Source organism: Geospiza fortis, unplaced genomic scaffold, assembly GCF_000277835.1.
Source record: "Geospiza fortis unplaced genomic scaffold, GeoFor_1.0 scaffold233, whole genome shotgun sequence".
NCBI lineage: Eukaryota > Metazoa > Chordata > Aves > Passeriformes > Thraupidae > Geospiza > Geospiza fortis.
In genome coordinates this window covers 75,945-93,317 of record NW_005054656.1, presented here as the reverse complement: position 1 = coordinate 93,317, position 17,373 = coordinate 75,945, and the positions used below count along the sequence as shown (strand labels likewise).

Genomic DNA, 17,373 nt, shown 5'->3' with positions numbered 1-17,373 from the left:
ATATAATATAATATAATATAATATAATATAATATAATATAATATAATATAATATAATATAATATAATATAATATAATATAATATAATATAATATAATATAATATAATATAATATAATATAATATAATATAATATAATATAATATAATATAATATAATATAATATAATATAATATAATATAATATAATATAATATAATATAATATAATATAATATAATATAATATAATATAATATAATATAATATAATATAATATAATATAATATAATATAATATAATATAATATAATATAATATAATATAATATAATATAATATAATATAATATAATATAATATAATATAATATAATATAATATAATATAATATAATATAATATAATATAATATAATATAATATAATATAATATAATATAATATAATATAATATAATATAATATAATATAATATAATATAATATAATATAATATAATATAATATAATATAATATAATATAATATAATATAATATAATATAATATAATATAATATAATATAATATAATATAATATAATATAATATAATATAATATAATATAATATAATATAATATAATATAATATAATATAATATAATATAATATAATATAATATAATATAATATAATATAATATAATATAATATAATATAATATAATATAATATAATATAATATAATATAATATAATATAATATAATATAATATAATATAATATAATATAATATAATATAATATAATATAATATAATATAATATAATATAATATAATATAATATAATATAATATAATATAATATAATATAATATAATATAATATAATATAATATAATATAATATAATATAATATAATATAATATAATATAATATAATATAATATAATATAATATAATATAATATAATATAATATAATATAATATAATATAATATAATATAATATAATATAATATAATATAATATAATATAATATAATATAATATAATATAATATAATATAATATAATATAATATAATATAATATAATATAATATAATATAATATAATATAATATAATATAATATAATATAATATAATATAATATAATATAATATAATATAATATAATATAATATAATATAATATAATATAATATAATATAATATAATATAATATAATATAATATAATATAATATAATATAATATAATATAATATAATATAATATAATATAATATAATATAATATAATATAATATAATATAATATAATATAATATAATATAATATAATATAATATAATATAATATAATATAATATAATATAATATAATATAATATAATATAATATAATATAATATAATATAATATAATATAATATAATATAATATAATATAATATAATATAATATAATATAATATAATATAATATAATATAATATAATATAATATAATATAATATAATATAATATAATATAATATAATATAATATAATATAATATAATATAATATAATATAATATAATATAATATAATATAATATAATATAATATAATATAATATAATATAATATAATATAATATAATATAATATAATATAATATAATATAATATAATATAATATAATATAATATAATATAATATAATATAATATAATATAATATAATATAATATAATATAATATAATATAATATAATATAATATAATATAATATAATATAATATAATATAATATAATATAATATAATATAATATAATATAATATAATATAATATAATATAATATAATATAATATAATATAATATAATATAATATAATATAATATAATATAATATAATATAATATAATATAATATAATATAATATAATATAATATAATATAATATAATATAATATAATATAATATAATATAATATAATATAATATAATATAATATAATATAATATAATATAATATAATATAATATAATATAATATAATATAATATAATATAATATAATATAATATAATATAATATAATATAATATAATATAATATAATATAATATAATATAATATAATATAATATAATATAATATAATATAATATAATATAATATAATATAATATAATATAATATAATATAATATAATATAATATAATATAATATAATATAATATAATATAATATAATATAATATAATATAATATAATATAATATAATATAATATAATATAATATAATATAATATAATATAATATAATATAATATAATATAATATAATATAATATAATATAATATAATATAATATAATATAATATAATATAATATAATATAATATAATATAATATAATATAATATAATATAATATAATATAATATAATATAATATAATATAATATAATATAATATAATATAATATAATATAATATAATATAATATAATATAATATAATATAATATAATATAATATAATATAATATAATATAATATAATATAATATAATATAATATAATATAATATAATATAATATAATATAATATAATATAATATAATATAATATAATATAATATAATATAATATAATATAATATAATATAATATAATATAATATAATATAATATAATATAATATAATATAATATAATATAATATAATATAATATAATATAATATAATATAATATAATATAATATAATATAATATAATATAATATAATATAATATAATATAATATAATATAATATAATATAATATAATATAATATAATATAATATAATATAATATAATATAATATAATATAATATAATATAATATAATATAATATAATATAATATAATATAATATAATATAATATAATATAATATAATATAATATAATATAATATAATATAATATAATATAATATAATATAATATAATATAATATAATATAATATAATATAATATAATATAATATAATATAATATAATATAATATAATATAATATAATATAATATAATATAATATAATATAATATAATATAATATAATATAATATAATATAATATAATATAATATAATATAATATAATATAATATAATATAATATAATATAATATAATATAATATAATATAATATAATATAATATAATATAATATAATATAATATAATATAATATAATATAATATAATATAATATAATATAATATAATATAATATAATATAATATAATATAATATAATATAATATAATATAATATAATATAATATAATATAATATAATATAATATAATATAATATAATATAATATAATATAATATAATATAATATAATATAATATAATATAATATAATATAATATAATATAATATAATATAATATAATATAATATAATATAATATAATATAATATAATATAATATAATATAATATAATATAATATAATATAATATAATATAATATAATATAATATAATATAATATAATATAATATAATATAATATAATATAATATAATATAATATAATATAATATAATATAATATAATATAATATAATATAATATAATATAATATAATATAATATAATATAATATAATATAATATAATATAATATAATATAATATAATATAATATAATATAATATAATATAATATAATATAATATAATATAATATAATATAATATAATATAATATAATATAATATAATATAATATAATATAATATAATATAATATAATATAATATAATATAATATAATATAATATAATATAATATAATATAATATAATATAATATAATATAATATAATATAATATAATATAATATAATATAATATAATATAATATAATATAATATAATATAATATAATATAATATAATATAATATAATATAATATAATATAATATAATATAATATAATATAATATAATATAATATAATATAATATAATATAATATAATATAATATAATATAATATAATATAATATAATATAATATAATATAATATAATATAATATAATATAATATAATATAATATAATATAATATAATATAATATAATATAATATAATATAATATAATATAATATAATATAATATAATATAATATAATATAATATAATATAATATAATATAATATAATATAATATAATATAATATAATATAATATAATATAATATAATATAATATAATATAATATAATATAATATAATATAATATAATATAATATAATATAATATAATATAATATAATATAATATAATATAATATAATATAATATAATATAATATAATATAATATAATATAATATAATATAATATAATATAATATAATATAATATAATATAATATAATATAATATAATATAATATAATATAATATAATATAATATAATATAATATAATATAATATAATATAATATAATATAATATAATATAATATAATATAATATAATATAATATAATATAATATAATATAATATAATATAATATAATATAATATAATATAATATAATATAATATAATATAATATAATATAATATAATATAATATAATATAATATAATATAATATAATATAATATAATATAATATAATATAATATAATATAATATAATATAATATAATATAATATAATATAATATAATATAATATAATATAATATAATATAATATAATATAATATAATATAATATAATATAATATAATATAATATAATATAATATAATATAATATAATATAATATAATATAATATAATATAATATAATATAATATAATATAATATAATATAATATAATATAATATAATATAATATAATATAATATAATATAATATAATATAATATAATATAATATAATATAATATAATATAATATAATATAATATAATATAATATAATATAATATAATATAATATAATATAATATAATATAATATAATATAATATAATATAATATAATATAATATAATATAATATAATATAATATAATATAATATAATATAATATAATATAATATAATATAATATAATATAATATAATATAATATAATATAATATAATATAATATAATATAATATAATATAATATAATATAATATAATATAATATAATATAATATAATATAATATAATATAATATAATATAATATAATATAATATAATATAATATAATATAATATAATATAATATAATATAATATAATATAATATAATATAATATAATATAATATAATATAATATAATATAATATAATATAATATAATATAATATAATATAATATAATATAATATAATATAATATAATATAATATAATATAATATAATATAATATAATATAATATAATATAATATAATATAATATAATATAATATAATATAATATAATATAATATAATATAATATAATATAATATAATATAATATAATATAATATAATATAATATAATATAATATAATATAATATAATATAATATAATATAATATAATATAATATAATATAATATAATATAATATAATATAATATAATATAATATAATATAATATAATATAATATAATATAATATAATATAATATAATATAATATAATATAATATAATATAATATAATATAATATAATATAATATAATATAATATAATATAATATAATATAATATAATATAATATAATATAATATAATATAATATAATATAATATAATATAATATAATATAATATAATATAATATAATATAATATAATATAATATAATATAATATAATATAATATAATATAATATAATATAATATAATATAATATAATATAATATAATATAATATAATATAATATAATATAATATAATATAATATAATATAATATAATATAATATAATATAATATAATATAATATAATATAATATAATATAATATAATATAATATAATATAATATAATATAATATAATATAATATAATATAATATAATATAATATAATATAATATAATATAATATAATATAATATAATATAATATAATATAATATAATATAATATAATATAATATAATATAATATAATATAATATAATATAATATAATATAATATAATATAATATAATATAATATAATATAATATAATATAATATAATATAATATAATATAATATAATATAATATAATATAATATAATATAATATAATATAATATAATATAATATAATATAATATAATATAATATAATATAATATAATATAATATAATATAATATAATATAATATAATATAATATAATATAATATAATATAATATAATATAATATAATATAATATAATATAATATAATATAATATAATATAATATAATATAATATAATATAATATAATATAATATAATATAATATAATATAATATAATATAATATAATATAATATAATATAATATAATATAATATAATATAATATAATATAATATAATATAATATAATATAATATAATATAATATAATATAATATAATATAATATAATATAATATAATATAATATAATATAATATAATATAATATAATATAATATAATATAATATAATATAATATAATATAATATAATATAATATAATATAATATAATATAATATAATATAATATAATATAATATAATATAATATAATATAATATAATATAATATAATATAATATAATATAATATAATATAATATAATATAATATAATATAATATAATATAATATAATATAATATAATATAATATAATATAATATAATATAATATAATATAATATAATATAATATAATATAATATAATATAATATAATATAATATAATATAATATAATATAATATAATATAATATAATATAATATAATATAATATAATATAATATAATATAATATAATATAATATAATATAATATAATATAATATAATATAATATAATATAATATAATATAATATAATATAATATAATATAATATAATATAATATAATATAATATAATATAATATAATATAATATAATATAATATAATATAATATAATATAATATAATATAATATAATATAATATAATATAATATAATATAATATAATATAATATAATATAATATAATATAATATAATATAATATAATATAATATAATATAATATAATATAATATAATATAATATAATATAATATAATATAATATAATATAATATAATATAATATAATATAATATAATATAATATAATATAATATAATATAATATAATATAATATAATATAATATAATATAATATAATATAATATAATATAATATAATATAATATAATATAATATAATATAATATAATATAATATAATATAATATAATATAATATAATATAATATAATATAATATAATATAATATAATATAATATAATATAATATAATATAATATAATATAATATAATATAATATAATATAATATAATATAATATAATATAATATAATATAATATAATATAATATAATATAATATAATATAATATAATATAATATAATATAATATAATATAATATAATATAATATAATATAATATAATATAATATAATATAATATAATATAATATAATATAATATAATATAATATAATATAATATAATATAATATAATATAATATAATATAATATAATATAATATAATATAATATAATATAATATAATATAATATAATATAATATAATATAATATAATATAATATAATATAATATAATATAATATAATATAATATAATATAATATAATATAATATAATATAATATAATATAATATAATATAATATAATATAATATAATATAATATAATATAATATAATATAATATAATATAATATAATATAATATAATATAATATAATATAATATAATATAATATAATATAATATAATATAATATAATATAATATAATATAATATAATATAATATAATATAATATAATATAATATAATATAATATAATATAATATAATATAATATAATATAATATAATATAATATAATATAATATAATATAATATAATATAATATAATATAATATAATATAATATAATATAATATAATATAATATAATATAATATAATATAATATAATATAATATAATATAATATAATATAATATAATATAATATAATATAATATAATATAATATAATATAATATAATATAATATAATATAATATAATATAATATAATATAATATAATATAATATAATATAATATAATATAATATAATATAATATAATATAATATAATATAATATAATATAATATAATATAATATAATATAATATAATATAATATAATATAATATAATATAATATAATATAATATAATATAATATAATATAATATAATATAATATAATATAATATAATATAATATAATATAATATAATATAATATAATATAATATAATATAATATAATATAATATAATATAATATAATATAATATAATATAATATAATATAATATAATATAATATAATATAATATAATATAATATAATATAATATAATATAATATAATATAATATAATATAATATAATATAATATAATATAATATAATATAATATAATATAATATAATATAATATAATATAATATAATATAATATAATATAATATAATATAATATAATATAATATAATATAATATAATATAATATAATATAATATAATATAATATAATATAATATAATATAATATAATATAATATAATATAATATAATATAATATAATATAATATAATATAATATAATATAATATAATATAATATAATATAATATAATATAATATAATATAATATAATATAATATAATATAATATAATATAATATAATATAATATAATATAATATAATATAATATAATATAATATAATATAATATAATATAATATAATATAATATAATATAATATAATATAATATAATATAATATAATATAATATAATATAATATAATATAATATAATATAATATAATATAATATAATATAATATAATATAATATAATATAATATAATATAATATAATATAATATAATATAATATAATATAATATAATATAATATAATATAATATAATATAATATAATATAATATAATATAATATAATATAATATAATATAATATAATATAATATAATATAATATAATATAATATAATATAATATAATATAATATAATATAATATAATATAATATAATATAATATAATATAATATAATATAATATAATATAATATAATATAATATAATATAATATAATATAATATAATATAATATAATATAATATAATATAATATAATATAATATAATATAATATAATATAATATAATATAATATAATATAATATAATATAATATAATATAATATAATATAATATAATATAATATAATATAATATAATATAATATAATATAATATAATATAATATAATATAATATAATATAATATAATATAATATAATATAATATAATATAATATAATATAATATAATATAATATAATATAATATAATATAATATAATATAATATAATATAATATAATATAATATAATATAATATAATATAATATAATATAATATAATATAATATAATATAATATAATATAATATAATATAATATAATATAATATAATATAATATAATATAATATAATATAATATAATATAATATAATATAATATAATATAATATAATATAATATAATATAATATAATATAATATAATATAATATAATATAATATAATATAATATAATATAATATAATATAATATAATATAATATAATATAATATAATATAATATAATATAATATAATATAATATAATATAATATAATATAATATAATATAATATAATATAATATAATATAATATAATATAATATAATATAATATAATATAATATAATATAATATAATATAATATAATATAATATAATATAATATAATATAATATAATATAATATAATATAATATAATATAATATAATATAATATAATATAATATAATATAATATAATATAATATAATATAATATAATATAATATAATATAATATAATATAATATAATATAATATAATATAATATAATATAATATAATATAATATAATATAATATAATATAATATAATATAATATAATATAATATAATATAATATAATATAATATAATATAATATAATATAATATAATATAATATAATATAATATAATATAATATCTTTAGTATAGTTTTAGTATAGCATAATATAATATAATATAATATAATATAATATAATATAATATAATATAATATAATATAATATAATATAATATAATATAATAATAAATCAGCCTTCCAAGAGCATGGAGTCAGATTCTTATCTCTCTCACCTCATCCTGGGGACCCTCACAAACACCACAATTAGTGACCCTGAGTGTGTGGAGTTGAAAAGCAGCTCCCTGCTCTCTGCAGGGCCCAGAGGGCTTTGAAGGGAGGGACACTCTGGGTTTGAACTCAAATCCCATATAAAACTAAAGAATAACTTTAATTTTTCCTGGTGATTTTACTTTAGAGACGTGCAGCTGGGGCAGACTGTTAAACACCCTCACAAAGAGCTGATCTGTGTGTTGTCACTTGTGGCCCCAATTCCTTCATTCCCATCCTTTGAACATTGCCCTCTTCACTTTCAGAGAGCTCGGATGAGCTTTTCAACCTCACATGCTGTTGATGTTTTCAACAACATATTCCCTTTATTTCTTTTATCAGCATGATTAGCAATGTCCTCAGTGGAACCACCTCCAATATCCCAAAAGGAGGTTGTCTGGGGGTGGTGCTAACCAACCCTCTCTCCCCTTTTTCTGCAGAGACACGGATGACCCTGACCCAGGACTGTTGTTTTATGCAGCTTCAAATAAAAGTGTGAGGTTAGGCCTGACCTTGGGAAGGAAGGAAAATGTGAGCACTATCCTCTCCTGCTGTGTGGTTCTGCTTCTATTTCTTCCCTGTGGGGTAGGATATATTCACCAAATTTCTACACACACCTTGATCATTGCAGTGCTATACAGCATTTGCTTCCTTTTATTTATTTTTTTTTCCAGTTGTGATCTCTGTACCATATTTTATTTTTTCATTTGCTCCAAGGAGGAATCTGGTCCACTTGATCATGGATGGTTTAATAGCAATAAATCTTTCACTGCCTTTGTGCTTGCAGAACAACTATTTGGTGTGCTATCACACTTTCTTTTGCATTCTTTACAGTCTTTTTATCCATTCAGAATTGCAAGAAAAGCCTCAAGGATTTCCTGCTGGGCTGTGCTATATAGTTTTGTAATGTGTTCTAAGGAACTGGCAGCAGCAGGACTTCTGGGCATTTACTTGTCAGCAGAGGTTGATCCACTTTTAAGCATTCCTGGGTTTTGTTTTGGATTTTTTTTTTTTTTAACTTGACAAGACACCATTAGGGTGAACAGTTCTGCACAGTAACAGAACACACATTTTTTACCCAAAGAAGGCTATAAATAGAATAACATTAGGAATCAAATCACTCTGTCTCTGGCAAAAGATGAGCTCTTATTCAGGTTGGGAATAAAGCCTCTTGGCAGCAAACTCTGTCAAACCCTGCCAAAATCCCTGCTTATTCTGGGTGGAAGCTGCCTCTTAGCAGGGCCCTGATGGCATTGCTGCAGTTCAGGCTCTAAGAGTGTTTCCACTGGAACCCCCCCTGCTCAGCAGCTGCCACTCAAAAGTTAAAGCTCTCTTTAGAATGAAGCCTGGCACAAAGGGCAGAGACTTTGGGAAGCTCAAACAATGATTTTAGAAGGTCTGTAGGTTTCCTTTTCAAGCTAGGAGATGCAGAGATGCTGCTCTCATCTTGCTGACTTTTCTCTCTGGCCACACCATCCCTGGATGCTGTTACGTTGTTCTTTTATACAGATTTTTATCCAAAAAAATGTAAAGTTAGAAGTCTAACAAGGTCAGTCAGGAGTCACAGTGTGTGCTCATACAGTCACAACATCAGGCTGCATTTCTATTCTGAGTTTCCAGATATTTTTAAATTATCTGGGGACAAAAAAAAACCCCAACACCAAACAATTCAATTTCTCGTGACACTTCAGTTAAGTACCAGCCCCATGAGAAATCTTGTTTTCTGTGTCATCAAACAGTTTAGATTTGAATTTTGCATGGATACACAGAAGCTGAAAACTGATGAAAATGTTGAAATATCATGTGCTATGAACAGGTGGATACAATATGCAACATGTGAGTTTTAAAAGTTAGCTGTAGCAAATCTTTAGCTACTGGGAGTGCAGTTTCAGAATTTCATTTTCCCTTTAAGTAATGTCAGTGATCCAACTGCCTAGGCAGAGCCAAATGAGAAATCAGAATGAAAATCATAAAACTGCCAGTCCTCAATTCCATTTTCTTCAAGAAACTCTTTCCAACAGTTTCATTTTCCTAATGCCCTGCATTGTTTTAGATCCTATACTGAGATTACTTTTAGTGGGAAATGACTGAAAGGGGAGGGAAGATAAACCCAGTTCAGTTTTCAAATTACTTTGTAGCTCTTTTCTCTTGATGTGTGCAGCAGAGAAAAGGTGTGGAGGAAAGGAACTCCACCTAAAAGAACCTGTTATATTAACCAGGGGGAAAAGAGCTCAAATTTACCAATGGTCTCCATGGTGTCCCTCTCCTCTATCAGCAGCTGGGCTCTGGGAATGTCTATGTGCATCCTCAGTGTTTGCTGCTGCTTGTTAAGTGTGTCTGATGTCCTGGTGTTCTTGCTGAAAACAAAAGAGAAATGAAGACATTAACATTCAGCCTAAATGAAAAGATATTTGCAAACTTCCTCGCTTTCAATCTGTCCAGCTCAAAAACACCAGTGTGACCATAATCAGCAGAAACCACTCATCCATTTGATTTTGCCCTCTTCAGAGCAAGTGTATTAATTTATTGCACGTGGCCAGGCATTAGATCAAATTTCACACAGTTTTCTTCAAGGGCTGTCATAATGAAATTAATAAAAACACTTTGGAAGATGGATCTTTTCTTTCACTCTTCATGAATCTGAGTAAAGCAACACACAGCTGATCAAACAGGTTGGTAGGAAAATGATGTCTTGAGTAATTTCTAATTGTTTTTTTATCTTTTCATTATTTTTAATTAGCTAAGTTTCAAATGTCACTTCCACTGATAAATGAAAAAGCAAATTAATAACTAAGCATACTATTAATAGATTGCATAAAATAAATAAAGGCTTTAGTCCCATTGATGTTCCAAGACAAAAATTGCAAATCTTGTTTACATTTGTGGATTATGTCTAATTGATTGATGCAATAATCTAAAAAAGAACATAAAGCAATTATTTTATCATCATGCAAATTGAAACAATTTTATTTTGAAGTTTGTGTACCAGAAAATGACTTCTTAAATGAGCTGTCTACCAAAAGCAAATGAAAATGGATGGTAAAACCAAGTGCCACAGTCATTTCTAGCACAGAGCTTGCACCAAAAATCCTTCAGATTGCACAAAACAGGAACATTTTGCCCTTTTAGATGTAATTAATCTCTGGATGAAATGAAATATTTGCAAATACTTCACGCAGGCAGGCTGTGGAGAGTTGAGACAAATCAGCCAGCAGCGTGATCCAGGTGCTCAGGCTTCAAAGAGCTGTAAGATCCAAGTGGAGGCTCATTTTCTCATTTTGTAGCGTAAAATAGCTGCAGATCACTCAGTTTAATTCTGCTTTGGCAGTGAATTATTGCTGTTGATGGAATCAGCAGAGGACTGTTAAAGGGATAAGCTCAGTTCTTCTGTGAGCACAGGAGATTAATCCACGTGTGATGAGCCCACATCTCCAGGAAATCTGTGTTAACTTCCTGCTGTGTCTCCATGCCAGCAAGCCCTGATTACCTCAGGTTTGGACATTCTCCTAGAGACTCTTTTTGGAGGAATTTTCTAGCCATGTGGTCAGTGGCTGTGCTCCAAATCCAAGGGTGAGATCCTCAAGGCACCTGGCAGCACCTCTCCGATTTTCACCTCCTGGTTTCCCTGCTGTTGTGGTCCCCGACATCATTAACACCATCTATACAACCCAATTTTAATGTCCCTCTTCTCCTGGGTGATTAGATGGTGCTGTTCCCATCACATACACATGGGTATTTGAAATGCATTCAAAAAGGTCACAACTGGTGCCTCATTCAATCACCATGGGAGCAAAATATCAGGAGAGCCTCCCAAGGGCTTCCAGATTTTCTCCATATATAATCAGGGGAGAATGGTCATCACAGGCTCTTACTAAAAATCATAAATTTTAAAAGACATGCAGTATTGGAAAATGCAGGTAAATTCCACACTGGTGTTCTCTAAGTCTCTGCACGGAGTGGATGCCACTCAAGTTGCTGAAATGTTAAGAGAATCAGACAGTAATATTTTATCTGCATGCCAAATGTGCTTGGATACAGGCCCTCGGGAAGTTGGACTGCTCTGGATTTGCCCAAAGTTGTAGAAGAGCAAATGTAGAGCACCTGTTCCAGTGCCTCACTGCCCTCTGAGCAAAGAATTTTTCCCTAATATTTAATCTGAATCTGCCCTCTTTCAGTTTAAAGAAGGAAACTGATTTTTTTTTAATGTCCAATTTCAATAATCCAATAGTTACAGGATGCACAGAGTCAGATACATCTGTGCAGTCCATAACTGAGTCTGGGAAAAGCATCCCTGCACCCCTCTGCACCCACTGGGGATGCAGGAGACCAAGGGATGGGATCAGAGTCCTGCTCAGAGAATGCAGATCCCAGAATGCCAGAGCTGGAGCTCCTCAGCAGGATGAATGCTCTGCATTTCCATTATTAGAAAGTACTCAACCAACACTGGAAGCATCGTTTGGACCACAGGGAGCAGGAGCAGAGTTTTCCCCAGATTTGCAGATTCACTGCTCACCTGACAAGAGAGAATCCCCAATCCCAACCTTGGCTGCAGGGACAGCTCCATGCAAAATATGTGGGAGGTTTTTCAAGCCAGAACTGGAACTCAGGCCTCTCTGTATATTCAGGAATATTCCCTGCTATTCTTGAGAGTTATTCCTTGGTTTGTGGGCTGTCTCTCCTCCTCCTTGCTGAGCTAATTAATTCCCCTGCATGCAGCAGTGACATGGGGTGTCCAAACACAGCACAGGCACTTGGCAGAAGCAAGGGGGTTGTTGCTGATTAGGATGCTGTCTCATTCTGGCTCAGGGAATTTTGAATTCTTTTTTTTTTTTTCTTTGCAGACCACAACAGCTCAGCTTTCAAGTTATAAATTCCTAAAGTGCCAACAGCAATGAAGAGCCTCTAGGGCTTGGAAACAGGGCAAAGAAGGTTTCACTTTTGAAGCTTCCTAAACTAAATGCAGGCAAAAAATATTTTAATGGTCTGGTGGATGAGGAGTCCAATGATTAATTCTTTAAAGGGATAAAATGTATCTATCTTTATTTTTTTAATATTTACAGACATAAAATCCCCAAACATAAGCGTGTTGGTTTTTTTGGTTTTTTTTTATTTTTACTTATCAGACCTTGTAAGGATCTGTGTAAAATAGAATTAATTCCCTCTGGTTCAAAGAATCTCTGAGCTCCAAATCATTAGGCACTGGGAGCCCATCAGGAGACTGGGTCACAGAATCATGGCTTGGGTTGGCAAAGACCTTAAAGATTATCTCAATCCAACCTTATGCCACGGGCAGGGACACCTCCCACTATCCCAGGTGCTCCAAGCCCTTTCCAGCCTGGCCTTGGACACTTCCAGGCATGAAGAATCCACAACTTCTCTGCACAACATGTTCCAGTGCCTCACTGCCCTCTGAGTAAAGAGTTTTTTCCTAATATTTAATTAAACCTGCCCTCTTTTAGTTTAAACCCCTTGCCTGTCACAGACACATTTTATGAAAAATCCTTTGCCAGGATCTTTTTTTCCTAAGAAGCTGAGAGGCCCCAGAAACAAAATGTAAACAATAATTATCTGCTGCTGTGGAATGCAATAGGTGAAGCTTTGATTGGTCTCATGTGGTTGTTTTTAATTAATGGCCAATCACAGTCCAGCTGTCTCAGACTCTCTGGTCAGCCACAAGATTTTATTATCATTCCTTTCTATTCCTTTCTAGCCTTCTGATGAAATACTTTCCTTCTATTCCTTTAGTAAAGTTTTAATCTATCATTTTCTTTTAATATAATATATATCATAAAATAATAAATCAGCCTTCTGAAACATGGAGTCAAGATTCTCATCTCTTCCCTCATCCTGGGACCCCTGGGAACACCACCACACTTTCCCCTTTTCCTGTCACTGTCTGCCCATATCAAAGTCCCTCTCCTTTTCCTAAGCTCCTTCCAGGAAATGAAAATGCCTCAATGAGATCCCCCCAAAGATTTTTCCATCCTGAAGAATCCCTCAGTATTCTCATTAATTTGCTGTGTTCTTTTACTCTGCTGAAGTTCCTGCTTTTGTCACTATTTAAAACAGGTATTTGGGCAGGTATTTGGTCTGAGTGCAGCTTTTATGTTGAGTCTGTGGATAAAAATGCCTTTTCCACAGCAAGTACATTGTACAGACATTTTGAAAGAGCCCACAGTTTGTTGTAAAAACATATGGGAAACTAAATCAGAACATTTGGGGATAGAAGATTCTTCACCTTGTGTTCAAAATTTGAAAATTCACTGAATGGCTAAACAGATTCACAGTGAACTGTCACACAAAGTGTGGCTGGACTGATGCTTTCACCCAAAAGAAACATTAAAATCTGTGCTTATCCAACAGCAGGGGTTTTTATTTGTGAGTGTAAGGTATCACCAATGAGTTGTGCAATTCCCATTAAACTGCTGACTTATCCTGCTCCACAGACATTTGGCTTACACAGCCAAAGCCGGGGACTCTCAAAGCAAAGGCTAAAGCTCCATTTTTAATCCTCTTTACACACACTCATGAAAATCTCCTCAGAGGGAAAGATACACAGAGCTCTCTCCAGGCCTCACATCTTCCTACCAAGCAGGGAATCATCTTGTCTGCCCTCTCTCCAAATACTCCCTTTCTTGATAGTTTTATCAGAGCAGATTTTGGTGAAATCATAAAGATAAAATGTATCAGGGGCTTTATCATATGTGACTGTTGTTTTGGAGAGGGCCTATTATCATTTGATTATTCACATGCTGCATCTTCAGGAACATCTGTTGTTTGTGGGTAGCTCAGGTTTCGTTTGAATTTATTTCACAGATTTGTCACAAATGAGAGTTCCCAGTTCTGGCATGTCTGTAAATACAAGCCTATACCCCCCATTTCCTCTGAAGTTCTGATTTAACAGTTATTTGCCTTTGTTCAAACTTTTAGAAAAGAAATATAAAATATGCTTAAAGATTACTTGTTAATAAATGAGGTGAGAGGAACTGGTTTGACGACCATGTTTCAATGCTGGTGAAAGGAAAATCCAAATGGAATGGTGGCAGATGAGTTACCTGGAAAAACTGCTCTGAACCAAGGACTGAGAGGGGACCTGGCTGCTCCCTGAGTACATCAGGCAGGG

At 17.0% G+C, this 17,373-nt stretch overlaps 1 protein-coding gene across 1 annotated transcript in view; it reads right to left on the bottom strand.

Moving 5' to 3' along the window:
* Window positions 1–17,373, bottom strand: part of DSCAM (DS cell adhesion molecule) — a 119,542-nt gene that overhangs the window by 37,301 nt on the left and 64,868 nt on the right. The window contains exon 15 of the mRNA XM_031064924.1: window positions 12,492–12,607. Coding sequence (XP_030920784.1) covers window positions 12,492–12,607 — 116 coding nt within the window. The remainder of the gene's footprint in view (window positions 1–12,491; window positions 12,608–17,373) is intronic.